At 41.7% G+C, this 21,687-nt stretch overlaps 1 protein-coding gene across 2 annotated transcripts in view; it reads left to right on the top strand.

The window, feature by feature from the left end:
• Window positions 1–21,687, top strand: part of POPDC1 (popeye domain cAMP effector 1) — a 55,305-nt gene that overhangs the window by 17,252 nt on the left and 16,366 nt on the right. For both annotated transcript variants that reach the window (XM_048844911.2, XM_048844912.2), the window contains exons 4-6: window positions 3,863–3,987; window positions 16,109–16,296; window positions 17,896–18,004. In XM_048844911.2, the coding sequence (XP_048700868.2) occupies window positions 3,863–3,987; window positions 16,109–16,296; window positions 17,896–18,004 (422 nt within the window). The remainder of the gene's footprint in view (window positions 1–3,862; window positions 3,988–16,108; window positions 16,297–17,895; window positions 18,005–21,687) is intronic.

Raw genomic sequence — 21,687 nt, 5'->3', positions numbered from 1 at the left:
TTTTTATTTTAAAACTGAAAATCTTGGTGGATGGCATTTAGGGAGCTCCAGGCAAATAGTGCTTGCTTACTCATGTTTTGTTTATCTACAGGCATCAGCCCTAGAAATGAATGTTTATCATCAATGCTTATCATCAGGGTGCATTTGATTTTAATCACTAGTCAGGAAGCCTCCATTTAATCATGGATTTCTACATAGAAGTGCATTCTTATTGGTTGTTATAACCTTAATACGTATTCTTCAGAACTCAGAGATAGATGTAGGTTTCATTTTTAGAAGGTACACACTATACATTTTTTAAGTGATTTATTTTGAAAACCTTTCAGATTAGTTTTACAGCTATATCAGAAAATGAATGATTGTTTGGTTATTTCATTTACCAAAGGTAATTGAAGCAGATAGTTCACCTGCCAATGACTTCATAAATATCTCCAATTCAACAGGTTAATCATTAATATTTGGAGGATTTTCTTGCCATGCTGTATTAGGAGAAGATCATCAGACAGACATTTAAATTGTTTGTTTTATTTAACTAAATCAACAACACTATGTATTCTGGATTTTTTTTTCTTCAACAGCAAACATAATATTTTAACAAAACAAGCACATGAATTTTTGAATTTAGTTAAACATTCAAGTTTTTTAAAATCAGGTTTGATTTTGTTAATTTTTTTTTTTTACTAAAATAGTTAAATGAAATATTAAAAAAAAAAAAAAACCAACAAATTAAATCGACTATGTCAGCCAGGTCAACATGAGAAACGTAAAATATTGGCTTCTGCTGCTAACTCGGGCATCTTCACCTTCATTTTCCTGTTTGTTCATAATCTGGAAAAGAAAAACAAGCTTTCCTGCTTTTTCAGCTCCAAATGATTTATCAATTTGGAATGGATTGGTCCAAAGGAAGAAAATATTCTTTCTACTCCGGCAGAAGAAGCTACTGCTGTTAAAAGTGAGATTATCACTTCAACGGTCTCTGAATCCAAGTGCTTAGGTGACTTCCACCTAAGTGACTTCACTGGTGTGACTTTCTTTAAAACGTCATCAGCAAACATCTATTTCTTGAATGGTTCACCCTTAGCTCTGAAGTTTATTATAGTTGTCATTATGAAGGGATGATTGCTGGATGTCCATGTCATAGCCAACTCCTCTTCTTCAGCAGTTAAGGTTTGACCCTGCTACTGAGAATTGACAATATTTGCAAGAAAATGAGCTGCAGATAGTGCTTGTCATTTAACTCTGTCATTGCATATTTCTCTTTTTAAGATCTCACTCGGTTCCTTCCAAATTTCAACAGCATCAGCAATAAAACAACTATTTCCCTGCATTTTGTTCAAGGCTACAGAAATAGTCTTCAGGATACTCCGCATGTGTTCAACATTTCTCTTAAGCCCAATGTTAAGAATTTTTTCACAATTTTGTTCACAAACTGTCATCAGATTAGGCCAGTTCTTGATATAGTGCTCAAAACAGTCCACTGCTGAGTTCCGTCGCATGGCTTGTGGGAGAGTTAGGTTGGTTCCTCACACTTTTTTCAGAGCAGCTGCTGCAAAGTGGTTGTTATGGAAGTATTTTGCAATTTCAACAACATTAGCCTTTATTTCTGAAACACTGAAATCTTTGATTAGGAGGTGCATCAAATGAGCACCGCAACCATATGTTGTTAGTTTAGGACTCCCTTCTAAATCCATTTCTTCTCATCTTGGATACATTTGCAGCATTGTCTGTGACCAAACTGCGTACTAGACATTTGAAATTTTTCCTGCAGTTTGTGATAGCTTTTAATGCTACTTCTTGTAGGTACTCCGCTGTGTGTGCATTTCCTGATGTATCAGTTGTTTCTGTAAGGAAGATGTTCCCTTCTTTTATTGTCACACAAGCACATACAACAGGATCATTGCGGACATTGGTCCACCCATCAAGACTCAGGTTAACAATTTTACCCTCTAGACCTTTTGCACACCGCTCAATTTCTCTTTCATACACTTTATCCAGCAATTTGCCTGAGACATCTGCTCTGTTGGGTGGACTGTATCCTGGTCTTAATGACTGAACCATGTTAATGAAGCGTGGGTTCTCAATCATACGGAAAGGAGAGTTTGTTGCATAAACAAACCGGGCAATTTTTTCATCAATTGCCTCTTTTTTTGTAATCTTACCTATGGTGGTTTTTGGATGATGGAGATTTTTTTTTTTCTTTTTGCTACAGGTGGTATACTGTGGCTATGTGACATACATGGTGTGACTGAAATGCTATCCTTGGCAGATAGCTCTGAAACTATAGAAAATAATAGTGATCTTGAAGGTGGATAGTCTTCAGAATCCTGTATGTTGAGGATGGATTCTCCTAAACAAAATAAGCCAATGCAGTTATTTAATTATTATTACCATACTGCTCATTTAGCATTACTCATTGCATTCACTGACACTCAGTACTACTTTAAAGGTGAAATTGTAAAAGGAAGAGCTGCCTATTTCAGCTATTTATTTTTTTATCACAACTGCATCTAAAATGATAGTACCATTGAGTAACAACTATATTTTTTGCTCAAACATGAGAATTCAAGAATAGTTCAGAAGGAAGACAGGCAGTCCTTAAAGTATGAAATAAAAAAGTTTACCAACCTGAAGATCCGACATGTTCCTTTCATCCTCTTCAACGCAGCTTCCTCCTGAGAAGGAACACTTCTCATGATGTTGTTTCATTTAGGCAACCAGGCCTTGTATTTCTTTGTTACACTGTTTGCATTTTGCACGCATGCCTGTCTTACCCACAGGTAGAGGAGCTTCAATAAAATATTATGGCCTACTGCCATTATAGGTTTTCCCTTCTAGTGAGAGAATAGTACCAAACCCTATTTGGTAACCCCAAATCAATGAGGGCTACCCTCAGAAAGACCTCAAGGCTTATGGAATATGTTACTCAAACAGTTTCACTTTTGTTTCTACTGCCTGTCCCTCCCTTCTCACATTTATCTCCAGACTACTTCTCCTTGTCCAAATCTGTTCTGCCACTAGCAATCTATTCATTGAACTTTTTGAAACTTTGCACTTTTAGAGAGAGGTATGGGATTGACTCTGTGTACACAAATTTGCAGAGGGACAATAGGGTTGAGGTCTGTTATTTCTTACCTCTCTATGTATATTTATTTATTTTAAAACATTTTTGCTGTTAACAAGCATATTATCTCTGGAGACCGAAATCCACAGTTTGAGAACTGCAAAACTAAGCATCTCTGATAGTATCTTCTAGACTGAGCACTGTGTCCCATTGGGTAGATAGAAAGATGAACCTAAATCTTGAAGCCCCTGGAACCCCAGAAGATTGGGTCCCTAATCCATGAACTACTGGAACTCATTTACAAAACTTTTCTTAAACATTACATGAATATATTGTTTCATACTATAGAATTTAGAATTTATAATTCCTACTCCATAATGAGATATGCTTTGAGCTATAATGTACCTTAATTAAAACTATCTTTAGATAGGTTTTTTTCCTCAAAGCATTTTATCAAAAAATCTGATTTTAAATAAAAAATCATTGATTTTTATCCACCCTGTTATCATTTTTGTCTCAAATAGCGTAATGACAGCTGTATGAAGCAGTTGTATGTTTTAGTTACTTCTTGTAACTAAATAAAATTAACTATTACACTTAATAAAACATTGCTTACCTTGATCCATAGTACCTAAGACTGAAACTTGTGAAATGCATCACTTCTGAACATAATCACTGTACTCTAAAATAGGGTGCTGTATTATCTATATCAAAAGAATGAAGTGTGTGTGTGTGTATAAATACAAAAATATTTTTACCAGATTTTTTATATCTTTTAACTTCCTGCTTTATTTTTGACAGGATGTGTACTTTTCATCATCTGGGCCATTCTGTACCGCTGTGCTTTGGATATAATGATCTGGAATTCGGTGTTCTTGGTTGTCAACTTCCTACATTTTATATATCTACTGTACAAGAGAAGACCGGTATGTAAAGAGTATCATTACTACAGAGTCTGGTAGGGTACAAGGAATGGACCAAGTCCTATGGCTGTGCTTGGGCAAGCCTCATATTGAATTCTGTTGGAGTTTTGCCTGAGTGGGTTAGTTATCAACCCCAGCAGGTACCAGCTAACATTAGTGTGATTTTATCCTGATAGTTTGTGCATCACTGTCTGATGTAGTACTTCCATTTTAAACCTTTTTTTTTTTTTTTGGGGGGGGGGGGGTCAGGCATCCTTTTATTTATCTAAAGGACAAGGACATACATTTCAAAAGTGACTAGTGACTTTTGGATGCACAACTGGAGCATTTCAAAGGGGCCAGATTTTTCAGAGGATAGGTGCTCAAAACTTCTGAAAATCAGGTCTGCATATCTCAAGGTGGACATCCATAACTAATTATTCCTGGAAAATTAGGCCATGACCTCTTTAGGGATAAAACTTCTCTTGCTTAGTTTAAACCTAGAAGTATCTGGTGTACTGGTGCGGACAAGGTTGAGAGTACATTTTGGCTCTTCATAAACCTGGAAATAAATGTAGGTGTTCATATACAAACAACTTTAATGTTGTTCTTGCAGTCCATTCATACAAAAATACCCTTTGGGCCATGTGTCCTTTCTTGCCCTGTCCTGCAGAGGGAAGGAAATCCACAAAGAAAACCCTGGTCGTACCCTGCAGATGGGGAAAGTGATAAGTGAAATACTATTCCCTTCTCTATCAGATATCTGGGATGCCCAGGAATGAGCATGAGAAAGTGGGTAGGGTGATGGAAGATCCACATTCAGTGTCATGATTCCTGCCTTTAACCAGTTTGGGGCATGGGGATATTTGCAGGTCAAATCAGCGAAGCTAAAGCTGCCTAAACTCTGGCTGTGCACCCTCTGACTCCCCTCCATAGAATCAAAGGGAACAGCTAGGGGAGTGAGCCAATAATCTGGAAGGGTCTTCAGAGTAGTGTAAAACTGGAGTCAATCAACAGACTTGAGCACAGTCACTGAGGTTGGAAGCCAGGATCCTTGGGAATCCCCATTCCTTTATCCATCCTGCCACCTGATATCTTCCCATTCTGTGAGTACACAAATTCAATGGATGGGTGGGGATAAGGGTTAGAATGTGCCTATTCCATGGCTCCAGTGGACCACAGGAGTGTTTCCATTAATTTGTTCCCCTTATGTATTCTTTTTGTGTATGACCATTTATTTTTAAATTTTAGCACATAGCTAGTCCTTACTGCAGCCTCTTGCCTCTTTTCAGAAATCTTTAGGCTTAGAAAGAAAAAGGGAAAATTTTATTTTTTGCTCACTTAGATTTTGTACAATATGAAGTCCAATCTTAAGAGAAATTTGCTATGTGAAGGTTACAGGAATATATATACTTGGGGCCAAATTCTGAGGTGTTTAGCAGAACAACTCTATGCATTACTCCATTAAGTACTGCAGAATATGGCCTTTAGCTTTGTTCAGCCAGTACCTGAAATCAGACCTACTCCTTCCAAAGTGTATCTTAGATCAGTGCTGGAAGAAAAAATTCCAGCTGGAACTGAATTCTTATACCAAATCAAATCCCCTGGCTGCCCTCTCACATACTCTCCTCCTTTCCTGGCAGGGCAAAGTAAAGCTTTATCTAGTTTTTGTCTAAAGCATCATCAGTCACTATTTTAAAACTAGATAGATTGCTCTACTGCTAACTGTCCATTTAGCTACATACAGTATATTGAGCCTATCCAAGATGAGCCTAAATTGCCCATTGCCTTTTAAAATCTCTTCAATTTAAAAGGGATAAGCACATTTGTTTCTTACTTCTCTGTCTGAGATGCTTACACAATTATTTTAGAAAACATTTTCTTGGTCTTCAGAATATGATATGATGATGAAACTGCACCTTTGCCTATAAACTCAGATATTCTGTCTGTTATGCCCCACCCATTACTGTATCCAAGCACCTACTGTACACAAATTTTCATATGTATTATGTTATAGGCTCCCAACATGGATGTCATAACCTCCAGAGAGGTCACTAATGTGTCATGACCATCTTACCCTTCTTCTGTTAGATTAGAGAGGGTGTTGGGGGAGGATGGTAGATCCTGGTATTGAAAACACAGAGAACCACTGTATTCTATGATAAAGTAACAAAAGACCTTCTTGCAACAGATGTATGCAAAGGACCAAGATTAAAATAGCAGTAAGAATTTTAACTCTGACTTAAGTGACTAAAATCTGAGACTTAATGCAATACTAACATACTTTTTTTTGTGTGCCACAGTAATAATTTGATTGTATAAAAGTGCCAGAGTCCACTAGGGACTTCACTTTTGCTATTGATCTTGCAGGAAAGGCACTCAAATGCTACAGTGATGGGCAGTAGTATAAAACACTGATAGATATTGTTTATGTAGGTCCAAATAGAGAATATTTGAGTTTGAAACTCAATTTATAAACTACTAGTCAATTAAAGTGTTAGATAATCCTTTCAACAGGTGGGGTGAGGGGACTTCTTGCCCATCTTATAATGTTGCTAAATTCCTCTTCTGGGTTTAGTTGGCTACTTATGCCCATACTGGGAAAAGTGCAGTTGGCTATTTTTATATGCACTGTCCCTTGAGCGCGTTATGGTTGACAACTGCCTTTCAGTGGTGTCTGAAAAGAAAATGATGTTTGTTTTTCAATTTTCATCTTCAGATTGCATGTGCCAGTAAAGCAATGCAGCCGGGACTTCTAAGAGCAGGCCATATTTGATTTTAATAGTAGCTAGTCCTTTGGATGGAATTGAGTGTTCGGGAGAGATGCAACACTACGTAAGAACCTCCATTCAGCCCTAGTCTTAGGTTGCATTTTTAAATGGTGACAAGCATTTGTGTCCAGATTTCTTCATACCCCAATGGGACACCTCTCACGCATTGGCAAGAATATCAGTTTTGATTTTGTCATCTTGTCTTTCTACTCTATCTGTCTATGTCCCTTTGATAGCACCCATCTTCGGCGTGTGACCACTCACACTTGCTCTTTTAGAGGTTAAAATACATACAAGCAAATACTGACCATGAAATTGCTCATTTCACCTCTGTTGCTAGGGGTGTGTGTGTCTGTATGAGAGAGACAATGCTGTATCCACCCTTGGTCTAGGCGGAAAGGCAATTCATCATAAAATCCAAATAGCTAAATAAGTGCACAGTAATGGAAGACGCTGTCTCTGTTTTTTGAGCCAAAGAGAGTTTTACCGTGAGGTGTTAATAAATGAAGGACTACTGATCACTAAGATTTGTGACTGTTTGACCGTCTGGTTGGTTGGTTTGAAAAGTGTGAATTGGGAGTGCTTTGTTCCAGGTGGGCCTTGAATGGTTGATTGGAGGAAAGGCTTTGGGCCAGGGCAACTGCTTCGAGCCAGCAGCCTTATGAAAAAGCAGCCAGTTGTGAACAAAATGAGCGGTGAACAGAGGATAGGCAAACAGAGGGAGTTCGCCTTGGGGGAGTTCTCACAGAGTTTTTTGCCTTTCAGGCTTCTGTGAGCAGTAAATAAAACATCTGAAGAGGCTCTTGAAAGGAAGACAATGTGGATCGTGAACGATCCGCTGTTGTGACCCGCACAGGATATACCATCTTGGCCTTTCTCCCAGAGGATAGACGTGACTTCGTCTGTATCAAGTGCAAACTAGTCTTCATATTGGAAGAGAAGGTTAAAGGACTAGCAACTCAGGGTTGATACTTGGGTAGCATCAGAGAAAATGAAGACTTTCTGGATAGATGACAGCGTTTAGTACTGCAGGCACAGCATGCTGAAGACTCAGAGGACATTGCAGAATGGGGAAGAAAATTGGCAGCATGTGACCTCCAGAAGAAGAAAGAGGAGAACTCCTGTACCCCCAATGCAGATAGAGGTAAGAAACCATTTTCAGGCTCTCTGCACAGATACGATGGCAGAGAATGATTTGGAAGAGTTACCTGAGGGAAGGGATCAGAGGGAGACACCATCGACCGGAAGGCATGGGAAGCATTGTCTTAGGGATGGGGGTTCCACATCCACCACTCCCAAGAGGCGGAGATGGGGTGGTGGTTGTCGTGGGCTCTCCCCTAAGGGGGAATGGAGTCATCCGTCTACCATCTAGACCAGGAAACTCAGCGTGCTGCTTGCCTGGAGCTAGAATTCAGGATGTGACGGTGTGTCTGCTGAGACTGATCAAGCCCTTGGACTGCTATCCCTTCCTACGTCTCCATGTGGACACCAGTGATAATGCCAAGAATGACCTTGAGTTGGTGACTGTGACTACGTGGCTCTGGGAGGAAGGATAAAGGAGTTTGAGGCGCAAGTCATGTTCTCATCCTTCCTCCCTGTTGAAGGAAAAGGGCCGGGTAGGGACCATCGAATTGTGAAGATAAATGCATGGTTGCTCAAGTGGTGTCCAAGAGTGGGCTTTGGATTCTTCAACCATGGGATGTTTCAGGAAGAAGGATTGCTAGGAAGAGAGGAAAGAGCGTCTTCTCAAGCAGGCTTGCTAACCTAATGAGGAGGGCTTTAAATTAGGTTTGCTGTGGGATGGTGACCTAAGCCCTGAGGTAAGTGGGATACCGGGAGGAAACGCAAGGAGGAGGGTGCAACAGGGGAGGCCTCCTGATCCCTACTGAGAAAGCAGGGTAATTGACTAGTTATCTTAAGTGCCCGTACATGAATTCAAGAAGCCTGGGAAACAAACAGGAATCACTGGAAGTCCTGGCACAGTCAAGGAACTATGATGTGATTGGAATAACAGAGACTTGATGGGGTAACTCGCATGACTGGAGCACTGTCATGGATAGGTATAAACTGTTCAGGAAGGACCGGCAGGGAAGAAAAGGTGGAGGAGTGGCACTGTATGTAAGAGAGCAGTATGATTGCTCAGAGCTCCAGTATGAAACTGGAGAAAAACCTGTTTGAGTCTTTGGGTTAAGTTTAGAGGCGAGAGCAACAAGGGTGATGTCGTGGTGGGCATCTGCTATAGACCACCAGACCAGGAGGATGAGGTAGATGAGGCTTTCTTCGGACAATTACAGAAGTTTCCAGATCACAGGCCCTGGTTCTCATGGGGGACTTCAATCACCCTGACATCTGCTGGGAGGGCAATACAGCAGTGCACAGAAAATCCAGGAAGTTTTTGGAGAGTGTTGGGGACGACTTCCTGGTGCAAATGCTGGAGGAACCAACTAGGGGCCGTGCTCCTCTTGACCTGCTGCTCACAAACAGGGAAGAATTGGTAGGGGAAGTAGAAGTGGGTGGCAACCTGGGCAGCAGTGACAGTGAGATGGTTGATTCACGATCCTGACAAAAGGAAGAAAGGAGAGCAGCAGACTACAGACCCTGGACTTCAGAAAAGCAGACTTTGACTCCCTCGGGGGACTGATGGGCAGGATCCCCTGGGAGGCTAATATGAGGGGGAAAGGAGTCCAGGAAAGCTGGCTGTATTTTATAGATGCCTTATTGAGGGCACAGGAACAAGCCATCCAGATGTGCAGAAAGAATGGCAAATATGGGAGGGGACCAGGTTGGCTTAACCGAGAGATCTTCAGAGAGCTTAAACACAAAAAGGAATCTTACAAGAAGTGGAAACTTGGACAGATGACTCGGGAGGAGAAAATATTGCTTGAGCATTCAGGGATGTAATCAGGAAGGCCAAAGCACAATTGGAGTTAGAGCTAGCAAGGGATGTGAAGGGTTTCTACAGGTATGTTAGCAACAAGAAGGTCAGGGAAAGTGTGGGACCCTTACTGAATGGGGGAGGCAACCTAGTGACAGGTGATGTGGAAAAAGCTGAAGTACTGAATGCTTCTTTTTTCCCCTTGGTCTTCACAGACAAGGTCAGCTCCCACACTGCTGCAGTGGGCAGCACAATACAGGAAGGAGGTGAGCGGCCCTCAGTGATGAAAGAACAGATTAAGGACTGTTTAGAAAAGTTGGATATGCACGAGTCCATGGGTCCAGATCTAATGCATTCAAGGATGCTGAGAGAATTGGCTGATGTGATTGCAGATCCATTGGCCATTATCCTTGGAAAATTTGTGGCAATCGGGGGAGGTCCCAGACAATTGGAAAAAGGCAAATATAGTGCCCATCTTTAAAAAAGGGAAGAAGGAGAATCCGGGGAACTACAGATCAATCCGCCTCACCTCAGTCCCTGGAAAAATCATGGAGCAGGTCCTTGAGGAATCCATTTTTGAAGCACTTGGAGGAGAGGAAGGTGATCAGGAACAGTCAACATGGATTCACCAAGGGCAAGTTATGCCTGACGAACCCGATTGCCTTCTATGATGAGATAACTGGCTCTGTGGCTATGAGGAAAGTGGTGGGTGTGATATATCTTGACTTTAGCAAAGCTTTTGGTACGGTCTCCCACAGTGTTCTTGCCAGCAAGTTTTAAAAAGTATGGATTGGACTATAAGGTGGAGAGAAGGCTGGCTAGATTGTCAGGTTCAATGGGTAGTGATCAATGGTTCGATGTCTAGTTGGCAGCCGGTATCAAGTGGAGTACCCCGGGGTCGCTCCTGGGGCCAGTTTTGTTCAACATCTTCATTAATGGTCTGTATGATGGGATGGATTGCACCCTCAGCAAGTTCGCAGATGACACTAAACTGAGCGGAGAGGTAGATCTGCTGGAGGGTAGGGAAAGGTCCAGAGTGACCTAGACAAATTGGAGGATTGGGCAAAAAGAAATCTGAGGACAAGGACAAGTGCAGAATCCTGCACATAGTGCATGGGATCCTTCCATCCTGCGACAGGCTCGGGACCGACCGGCTAAGCAGCAGTTCTGCAGAAAAGGACCTGGGGATTACAGTGGACGAGAAGCTGGATATGAGTCAATAGTGTGCCCTTGTAGCCAAGAAGCCTAACGGCATATTGGGCTGCATTAAAAGGAGCATTACCAGCAGATTGAGGGAAGTGATTATTCCCCTCTCTTCGGCACTGGTGAGGCCACATCTGGAGAACTGTGTCCTGTTTGGGGGCCCCCCACTACAGAAAGGAATGTGTACAAATTGGAGAGAGTCCAGTGGAGGCAACTAAAATGATTAGGGGGGCTGGGGCATGTGGTTTATGAAGAGAGGCTGAGGGAACTGGGCTTATTTAGTCTGCTATCAAATCCCCCCTCACTCTTCTCTTTTGTAGTCTTCAACTACCTGAAGGGGGGGTTCCAAAGAGGATGGATCTAGACTGTTCTCAGTGGTGGCAGATGACAGAACGAGAAGCAATGGTCTCAAGTTGCAGTGAGGGAGGTCTAGGTTGGTTTATTAGAAAAAACTATTTCATTAGGGCGGTGATGAAGCACTGGAATGGGTTACCTAGGGAGGTAGTGGAATCTCCATCCTAGAGGTTTTTAAGGCCTGGCTTGACAAAGCCCTGGCTGGGATGATTTAGTTGATTGGCCCTGCTTTGAGTAGGGGGTTGGACTCGATGACCTCCTGAGGTCTCTTCCAACCCTAATCTTCTATGATTTGAACTCAGCAGTATAAAAGTAGTTTCATGCATGTAAATATCGGCTTAGAAATTTCCATCATGATTAGAATACTCCCTCCTCATGTGACAGACAAAGCAAAGTGACAATGTGACTGTATCTTCAAACAACTCCACTCTCTCTTCATTTGAAGATCCCAGTCCTGCTACTCCATTGCCTTACACCTTCTGTAGTCCTTTGCCCAGAAGATGGTGGGAGTGAAATGTTACCAAATCAGGTACTGTTTTACGCTCACTATGCATTGATGTGAATGACTGCTTAAAGTGAAGATCATCTGTTCAGAACGCTCCTTCTTGCTTTGAAAACAATAGTCTGAGTACATAACAGTGGCCTTTCACACACTCTTCCCTTTATTGGTAAGAGAGGCTTCTCCTCTGCAATTCTTGTCTTTGGGAAGAGCCCAAGTACAGTGCAGTGGTCTCTCTGGGGGATCCACACTGGCCACGCCACGCTCAGTACAACCCACCCCCACCCTGCTTCCCCTATTCTCAGAGGTGGTACAGAGCTGGTTGGGTTGACTGTGCACCTAGCATAAGGAGTTCCCAGTAGAAAGGGTAATTTCCCCAGAGAGGACTTAAACCTGCCCCTTTGTGCTAACCTAGCAAGTAAAAAGAGGCAATGGCACAATGAGGAATTGGACCCTAAGGGTCCAATTTTTCAGAAGTTCTCTGCACCCATAACTGCAGTTGTAAGCAGTGTGGATGCTCAGCGCCTCTGAAAATCAGGCTCTGAATATCTTGCAACATAAACCCATCCATCATGTGAATTTTAAAAATACTGTAAAATTAAAAGGAAACAAGAAAACATATGCCAGACAATATATGTATCTTCTTCATTATACCTTCTGAGCAATAACTCTTCTTGTAGATGCAACATCGGCTACTTACTCCACTCTTTGTAATTGCTGTGAATGTAACTTTGCTTTTACTATGAACTTGAAAATTGGTGGTTTTAAACATAACCACAGAAGGTAGCAAAGAAGATGTTGAAAAATAATTTTTGAATGAGATTTTCTATCTGCAAGTATTGGCCACCACCCAGAATCATTTTTATTTACTTGGCCTCACACATCACATAATCCAGAAAGAATGGAAAAACAATTAAAATTCAAGCCTTATTGCAGAATGAATAATTGATAGATATTTTCCGTTAAATATTTATTTCATTAAATGTAGTCTTTGGAAAAACAGTGGGTTCTTTTCTGACCAAAATATGACTTCTTTGGCTTTAGCTTATTGAGGCTTTACCTACATGGTTCTTTTAAGAACCTCCCCCTAACTCAGAAGCTAAAAGATTGTAATCAGTGCCTCTGCAGCACTCTGGCTCGAGGCTTTGGCAGTACTCCAGAACTCTTCATCTATCACAGAGCAAAACTGATACCTACCCATATGGCTCATTTGGAAAATGGCTCACGATGACGGCTGCCGAAGCGATCAACTGTGCTTACTTAGGTTAGGGTGAACACTGCTTTGAGAGGGAGGGCTCTCAAAGGAGAATAATACCTCCCACCTGATCACTCGTTTTAAAAGCGGCACTTCAGTTACGCCTGCTTTCCACTTAGATATATTTACATATTAGATCATGAAAGCTCTAAACTTTGTTTTGTTTTCCTTAGTCAGTTTTGCCCTCACAAATGCTTGTGTAATTCCCAACTCTGTCCACGGGGGCTGCACATACACATCTAAGAATAAAATTTGACCCAGTCTGTGAACTGGTAAGATCACATGCAGGGAGATACACAGCATTAAGTTAGAATTGCTGACACAAAGGAGGGACTGACTGGAGAAGAGATGTCAATTGCAATCAGTCCATCTAACCTCACAGTTGCACGGAACCTATATGCAGATATTAACAACCTTAGGGGATTCTGTGATTGATCTATTATGATCCCTAGCACACGTCTCCCTACCATGTATGTTTAAATTGAAACTTTGCTTTGCCTGGGCATAGGCCCTTTTTAGTTGTTAAGAACTATGATGTGCAGCACGGCCTGGGGAATTGAAAAGTTCAGTCTCCTACAAACATAGTTACTGTAGTTTGAGTGCTAACAACCTTATTGTTAATCTTGCCTGAGCGTTTCCATTCCAACGCCCCTCTTTCAGGTATTTAAAGGCTATATCATAATGTATATGCATAAGGAGGACAGATTAAAGGTGCACAGGCAATGTTAATCCGGCCTTTCTTAGCTTTTCAGGGCTTGACTTTGCATCCTTAATAATGTTTTTTTAATGTAATTTTTGGGCGTAATTTTCTAGATATTTAAAAAGCAAACTCAAAAATGGAAGTTCTTTCACGTGGCATTATGTTGACACCCACAGGGATCATTAGCAGGTTGGAATCTTTTAGATCCACTGCACAGACCTCTGCCGCTTGAGCTAACAGAATAACTGATAGCAGTACTAGCTGGTGGTTGTTGTTGTTCTCTATGTGGACTAGCTGTAGAGGGGGATGGGACACTTTGCCAGTGGGTTTCAAAGATATTTGCTGGCAGCAAGGATGTGGTAAGACTCGGGGATCATGGGCTCCGTTGCAGACTCTGGAGGAATGTGTGCTGCAGCGGGCACGGACACTTCTGCTCATTTTCCCCCCTAGCTTGACCCCTTCTGTCCCATCCTCCATGAATCCTCCTGCCCTTGTCTCTGCTCCAGTCCTCTGTATCCCAGTTTCATTCTCCTCATCTAGTCAGTGCCAGTCTCCACTTCTGAGAGGCTTCTGGTCCCAGCCCCAGGATCCGCCTTTTCCCATTCCCAGTCTCCCTCCCCAGTTTGTCTCTGTGTTCCTCCAGTACTCCCCTGCCCATGTTTCCCAGGCCTCCATAGGAGCCAATGCTCCCAGTCCCAATCTCCCTCCCCAGGCTTCTCATCCATTCTCAGTGTCCTCCCCTCCGCTGGCTCCTTGTCCCAGTTGCTCTGCCCAGCCAGTCACACCCTGTCTTCTTGTCAGATCTTTCTCACCAGCATCTTTATCCCTTCCCATCCCTACGGGTTCTCAGGCTCCTTGCCCAGCCAGTCCCAGTCTCCACCCTCGAGCTCTGTGTCCCAATCTACTCCCTGGCCCTCACTCTCAATGTCCTATGTCTGGCTTTTGTTCCCTCTGCATTAGAATCAGACTGTTCCTTCCACTGCGTTGCCTGGGTCCCAATAGAGTAGGGGGTGGAGGTCACTGGGAGCACAGGAGAGACCACTTCCCTGTTCTCAGTGCGGGTGTCTGGACACACCCTAGCCAGGAGCAGCCATAGCTAAAAGCCTACCTTTGCCCCTGGACTGGAACATGCTCCATTGCTCTGTGGGGCTGGCACATGTGTTTTCTGATCAGCACAAGGAGCTGTGACAGGCCTCGAGCATGCTCAGTGAGGATAGAATCTTGCAAGACTTTTCACTGTTAAGCTATAGCAAATTTCAACTGAACTTGTGCAAATGTGCCTTTCAGAAGTGTAACTTGGCTGGATTTGGACGGATTTTCACAGTGATGGCAAAAAGCGCATCCCTGACACAAAGGCCACCTCCCTGCCAAAAGTAAAGTCCCTATCCCAAAGCATAGGGGCCTTTCCAATGAAAATGTCACTAGAATATTTTTAACATTGAAAAATAATTTTATTTTCCTTCGTCTCATTCTTGGAAATGGCTGTCCTGTTTTGGATGAAATTTTCCACAACAATTGAGCTGGAGGCGGACACCTGGCATGGAAAATTTCAGCTAAAGTAGTTTAAGTTTGGCAAAGTGATAAGTGACCTGAAATTGGAGTCTTCTAATGGAAAGTGTTGGGCAACAATAACAGGTGGTGCTACCAGCCCCACCTATAAGTTTGTTAATCATTTTTTCTTTATTTTCCATTCTGAATATGTTTACTTCCCTTTTTATCCTCTGATGTCCACACCCTTTGTCTGTCCTGTTCCACCACCAAGCAGGCCTCTCTGCTCAAGGTTTCCTGTGCTTTGGGGTAGACAAGGACCCAAAGCACTAGCTGCTGTCTCCTTCCCAGTTGCTTTCGTTCAGGAAATACTTTCAGGCTTAGGATTTCAGCCAGCTTCCTTTCCTCTTCCCTGCAGCCGCAGTTTGGGTGCGCTCCCAAGAGTGGGATGTTCATCTGGCAGTGGCTTCTTCCTCACTCATGACATGTGCGTATGGTGGGTTTCTGCATGCTGGCTCTGTTTCTAGGGCTTGCAGGCCTGCTGTCCCTCTGTATACAAGCCATGAATATGAAGAGGTGCTCCCTCATTCTTTCCTGAGGCACAGATGTGTAGTGAAAGACACGGGGGTCCTGTTGTTCCAGATGCCTTTCTGGGCCAAACTCTATTTGCTCTTACAGCAGTATAAATCCAGAATGACTATTTACATCAATTCAAATTCTACGGGTACAGAAAAGATGTTTAAAGTACCAGCATACCATCTTGACACAATTTTAGCTCTGCATAAACAAGTGCTATGGTCACCATCTGAGAGTCAACATTTGCGGAGAGATGCCAGTTCTTTCCTGCCCTATATGTAGACAAAACCTGAGGTATCTCAGCTACAACCGTTTTGGCAAATGGTGAATTTTTATAGCAACCTGTGGAACTGAAAAATAACCCTGCACTTCGGTTTCTTCACTGACCCATTCGCCTTTTATAATGTCTGTTGTTGCATTCCAGATCAAGATAGAGAAGGAGTTCAGTAGTCTGTACAAGAGAATGTTTCAACCACTCCACGTACCTCCAGAACTGTTCCAGAGATTAACTGGACAATTCTGCAACATTCAGACTTTAAAAACAGGTCAAGCATATGCTGCAGAGGACAAAACATCAGTTGATGATCGACTAAGTATCCTGCTAAAGGGAAAGTATGTGCTGCATCAAGTTTGGAGTCTGGTGGCACCTTAAAGATGAACAGATTTATTTGAGCATAAGCTTTCGTGGGTAAAAAACCCCACTTCTTAAAGTTTGGGAAAGTCTTGTGTATTGCATGAGGGTGGAATGAAAAACAAATTCAAAGGAAGGTCATTTTAAAAATAATTGTTCGCAATATACAGTAAAAGCTGTGTTTATCCAGCCCTGTACCAACCAGAAAGCTCTATTAAACTGACATTTCTAAACTTCATAGAAAGTCAGGTTTATACTCCAGTTGGCACGAGGCCAGCAGGCTCCCTACCTGGCTCTGCATGGCTCCTTGGAAGCAGTGAGATGGGGAGGAACAGCCACGAAGGATTCAGAGTGCGGGGAGGGCTGGGCGTTGGGGTACCAGGTCCGTGCGGGGGGAGGGAGGGTTCACCTTGGGTGGCTCTCCACGAGCGTCAACCTGTCCCCGCTGCTCCTAGGTGGAGGTGCGGCTAGGCAGCCCTGCAAGCTGCCTCCACCCTCAGGCGCCACCCCTGCAGCTCTCACTGGCCGCAGTTCCTGGCCAATGGGATCTGCAGAGCCAGCTGATTTGGAGATGCACCGATTCATAACTTCCCTTGATCAGACTTGTTCATGAAGCTGCTGTGGAGTTCTAGCTAGAGTTTAAAGCTGATATTCCCTGTAAGCTGTGGTACCACCATCTATCCTCTTTCCTTAGGGGTGCTAGTGGCATCCTATGTCACTATGCAGGTGGATCAAACCCAAGGTATTTGGAGGACATCTGATAGATGTAGTATTCTGCCTACTGGGTGCTGCCTTCTGGGTAGACCTGGGCAATTTTTTTGGCCGAAACTCTTTTTCAGTGAAATATGCAGATTCGACAACACTGAAATGTTTAGTGAATTTGTGTAGGTTTTGCTGAATTGTTGGAGTGGAAATAAACCCTAATCAGTGAATAAATACAAAACCCAAACTGTTTCATTTTGACATTTTTCTCAGTGTTTCAATTTTTCACTTCAAAACAACTTCATTTCGAAATTTCTCTTTGGGCAATTGCTTCTAATTCTGATTGGAAAAAAAATAAAAAGCTTTTTAACATGGTTGAAATGGAGACAAAATATTCACCAAAAACGTCCCAAAAATTGTTTCACGTTTGACCCGAAACAGTGCTGTTTTTTTGTTTTGGAATTGCTAGCAAACCAAAAAAATCCATTATTCATACAGCTCTGCTTCTAGGTTTTTATTCTAGAAATATAGCCCTGAAAGCAGTACTCCTGGGGATTATATCAGGCAACTTAAATTGGCTGATGCTGTGATGTTATTACAAATAGCACCACCTTATGAAGGATATACTTATTATTTCAAACCATGTAGCCTGTTTTTAGGCTGTGATACTGCTCCCTTTAGAATCAAACTAAGTTTTGTCAAAACTCTCATTATTTGGCTGACAACTAGGTCAGATGCTTGGTGGAAATTCCCTGAAACATGGATTTACAGTGACCTCTCCGAGTTCTGTATTATCATTGTCAATAATCCTATTCAAATTTAGATTGTTGTTATACCTTATGTTTTTTAAATGTTCTAACAAATATTTTTATCATCAGAATGAAGGTCTCCTATCGAGGGCATTTTCTGCATAATATTTACCCCTGTGCCTTTATAGATTCTCCTGAATTTCGATCAACTCAGATGAACCGGGGTGAGAAATTCCAGGTATGTTTCTATTTGGCTGTCACTGGATATGAACTTAATGAGCAGTGAATTTATTGACTTACACAGTTTTTGCTACGGGTTTTTTTTTATATTTAAAAAAATATATGTTAGACCATTTAAAAGATACTCCTGACTAGTAATTCATTTCAAAATGATATTAGTTTTTTCACTGACAAACCTCAGTATTGGCTTGTTCTATGCTGTTCTTTCTCCCTACAGTTCATATATTTAAATTCTGTTTAATAGGATCTGCACTCCCTGTGCAGGACATATAAATCAGAAGGAGTTTTGAAATTGTCAGCAAAATGTTGAGTGAGATATGTATAGGTTAAAAAGATGTTCTCAAACTGAATCTAGCTAGTGTTTTTGGTTTTTTGTTTTTTTGTTTTTTTAAGTGAATTTCAGGTACTACAGCTACCTCTGGTTCCCCTGGTTTACAATCACACATTTATATTTTTAATGTTCCTCCTTTCTACTATTGCTGTATGTGTCACACTCACAAATAAGGCTGTGATCCTGCAAACAAGCACATACTTCACTTTATCCACCCACAGGGACTATTCAGGTGCTTATCTACAGGATCTGGTCTTAACTGACTCTATTGGAAAAGTATGAAACTGGCTATATGCAATATGTTGTTGTCAAATGCACAAAGACGAGAAACTGAAAAAATATTTTTCTTTTAAACTCTTTTAGTTACAGTAATCTTAGGCATTCGTTGTAACTGCTTTAAAAAAAAACTATTACAAGTTTGAAGTTGGTGTCTCTTTAAATGTGTTCAATTGAAAAAAAGCTAATGTGTGAAAATATTGCAGTTGTCATTCAGCAATAATTACTTATACTGAGTCACTTTATTTATTTATTTCCTTTTTGTGTTCCCAAAAATGTAAAATTAATTTATTATATGAGATGTTGTCTTTAAGGAGCAGGCCTCCTTTTTGAACACATGCACACAAAAATTGTCCTTATGATTAAGAGCAAAAGTTAGTCTATATTCAGACAAAACTCCCAATGACTTCAACAGGAGCATCACCAGAGGTGAAAGTGGGCTGGTACGGCATACCAGTAAGAAGTGGCAGCCTGTACCGGCCCTTACACAGTTGACCGCACTTTAACGTCGCTGCCCCTTTTGCCTCTTTCCCCCCCCCCCCCTCCCAGGACTGCCGATGGGACGGGGGGGGGGGGGGGGGGCAAAAGGGACACCTGTCCCTGGGCCTGGTGATTTAAAAGGGCCCAGGGCTCCTTGCCGCCGCTACCGCAGCAGCAGTGGGAGCCCTGGCCCCTTTAAATCGCCGCCAGAGCCCCAGGCAGCACGGGGTGGTCTGCATGGAAGGGCTGGCTTGGGGGAGGCTGACCCCCCCCAGCCACGCCCCTTCTGCCCAAGGCCCCGCCCCTTCTGGGGGCTCAGAGCCAGGCCCCTGTACCGGTATGTCTTTTATATTACTTTCACCCCTGAGCATCACATAAGTGAGGCTGCAGGAGTTGATGCCTAGTATAACATGCCATAGAGTACCACACTGGAGACAGGGAGTGATCTTAGGGGTTCTCATTTTTAGGTTTAGCTGATCTGATACTATAACATAGAGCGACACTATTATTGTATCATCTAGGAGCCCTAGTCATGGACCAGGATCTCATTGTACTAGGCGCTGTACAAATGCAGAACACAAAGACAGTCCCTGCCCCAAAGAGTTTACAATCTGATCTCATTACATTGGTGTGAATCCAGAGTAAAGCCAACAGAGACTAACGTGACTGGTAGTTGATGGCCTTGCACTCTGAAGGAAAACAGTGTGGTTCTAACATCTCTTAGGACTTGATCCTATTGCTTGATCTGATTCCCATTAATATCAATGAAAAGTCACTCATTAACTTCAGTTGGAGTTGGATCAAGCCCTTTCTGCCATGTTATAGAACAATGCTGTTGTCTCAGAAATCCCTTATCTTTCTATCTGCATGCTGTAGCAGTGATCATGGTTTCTAAGGGTCTTGTCTACTTGGGGAAATTACTATACCAGTATAATTGTACCAGTATGGTTTTACTGGTATAACTCCCCATGCAGACACTCTTATGCAGAATAACAGTGGCTTTTTTCTCAGTTTAACTTATGTTGCTTTAGAAGCTCTGGAAAGTGAACAGATGGCTGAAAGCATTATATACTGGTGTGCAGCAGATAACAAAATATTAAGGAGGGAAGGTTTTCTACCCAAAATACTAAAATCAGTACCAGATGTTTTTTGCTAGTTCCTTAAAGTGTTACTATTCTTAACTATGACTGACTGTGCAATAGATACTGGACTGTGACACTCATCATGCCGGGAAGGGAGGCAGGGTTGGTATGGCATCTAAGTGATTAGGATAATATGTTCCAGTCAAGAACTCGGCATAAGGCCAAGGAGAGATGGTTGTGAAGATATATTCACTAAAGGAATCCTGTACACTTGCAGTCTTCTTCATGTAATCTCTCCTTTAGAAGATGATCAGACATGGATTAATGCTATTGAAGGGAAATAGTTTAGCATCAAATTTCTCCTACCTTAAAATTATTATCTAGTATGGGATGACCTTCACTTTCTAGGTTTTTGTTTTGTTTTTAATTTCCACACTCTGACCTATATAAAAAAATCTCATCAGGAATGTTCATGCAGGACTTTATATTTAAATGATCTATAGAACCTTTTGTGCTCCATCCGCTGGCTGTGCTGATGAACAAATACTCTTCCCAAACCTGTACTTCTAAGAACTATTACAAAAAATGGAGACTACAATGTATCACTTAAAACCTGTGTCTAGTATGTAACTGTGTTCCCTCACCTTCTGAGACTTATACCTTCTTTAGTTTATTTTAAGGAGGAAAAAAGGCTACAAGTAACTTAGAAAAGAAGTAACTATATGAATCCTACTTTTAATTGTTTACTTTTTTTGTAAAATAAGTGATTTGATTTAAACATGGCTATAGCAGTACTGAACTGTGATTATAGTGGTTTCAGTGTGCCACTGCCCTCTTCTGGCTAGAATGCGAGACCCTGCTCCAGTGTTAATAAGTTTGTAATTGTCTTCCTGAAAAGGGGACGTAAACCTTTCTGTAACTTCCATAACAGTACTACTGATGACTAATTGCTTGGATTGTTTAGCACAGGTGTCGAAGGCTTGCCTTTACGAAAAGGTCACTAATTTTGTTGTAGCTTATGACAGAGCAAATCAAGCTGTAACAATTTGTATGAGATTTCAAAACATTATTATTATTATTTTATTATTATCATTATATTTTTTTCATATACCAACTGCGTCAACGCGTAGTAACTATGAATAACTACTTACATAAGTAGTCTTGGAACATCAGTGGGACTAGTCACATGAGTAAAGAGATTTTTCCACAATATCCTTGCAAAAATCTTTCTAGGACAAATTTAGCTCTCATGTAATTAGATGGGAATTGCATTAAGGTCACTGGATTTAATTTGATTGTTTTATGTCCAGTGAATTTCAGTGGAATTAAAAGGTGTGTTCCTTATATTTTATTTCTAAATATATGTCTGGATTACAAATGCTGATCTTAACTGTACTGATGGAGACAGCTCTATTTGGCGAGGAAAGGATTCTCATGGCATACACTTCCGCCAGTCCATTAAACAAATGAAAAATGGAAAAAAAAAATCTCAGCTGAAAACATTTACTGCAC

This window comes from Caretta caretta, chromosome 3, assembly GCF_965140235.1.
Source record: "Caretta caretta isolate rCarCar2 chromosome 3, rCarCar1.hap1, whole genome shotgun sequence".
NCBI classification, from domain to species: domain Eukaryota; kingdom Metazoa; phylum Chordata; order Testudines; family Cheloniidae; genus Caretta; species Caretta caretta.
Note: the sequence above shows the minus strand (reverse complement) of the source record. Positions and strands in the feature narration are given on the sequence as shown.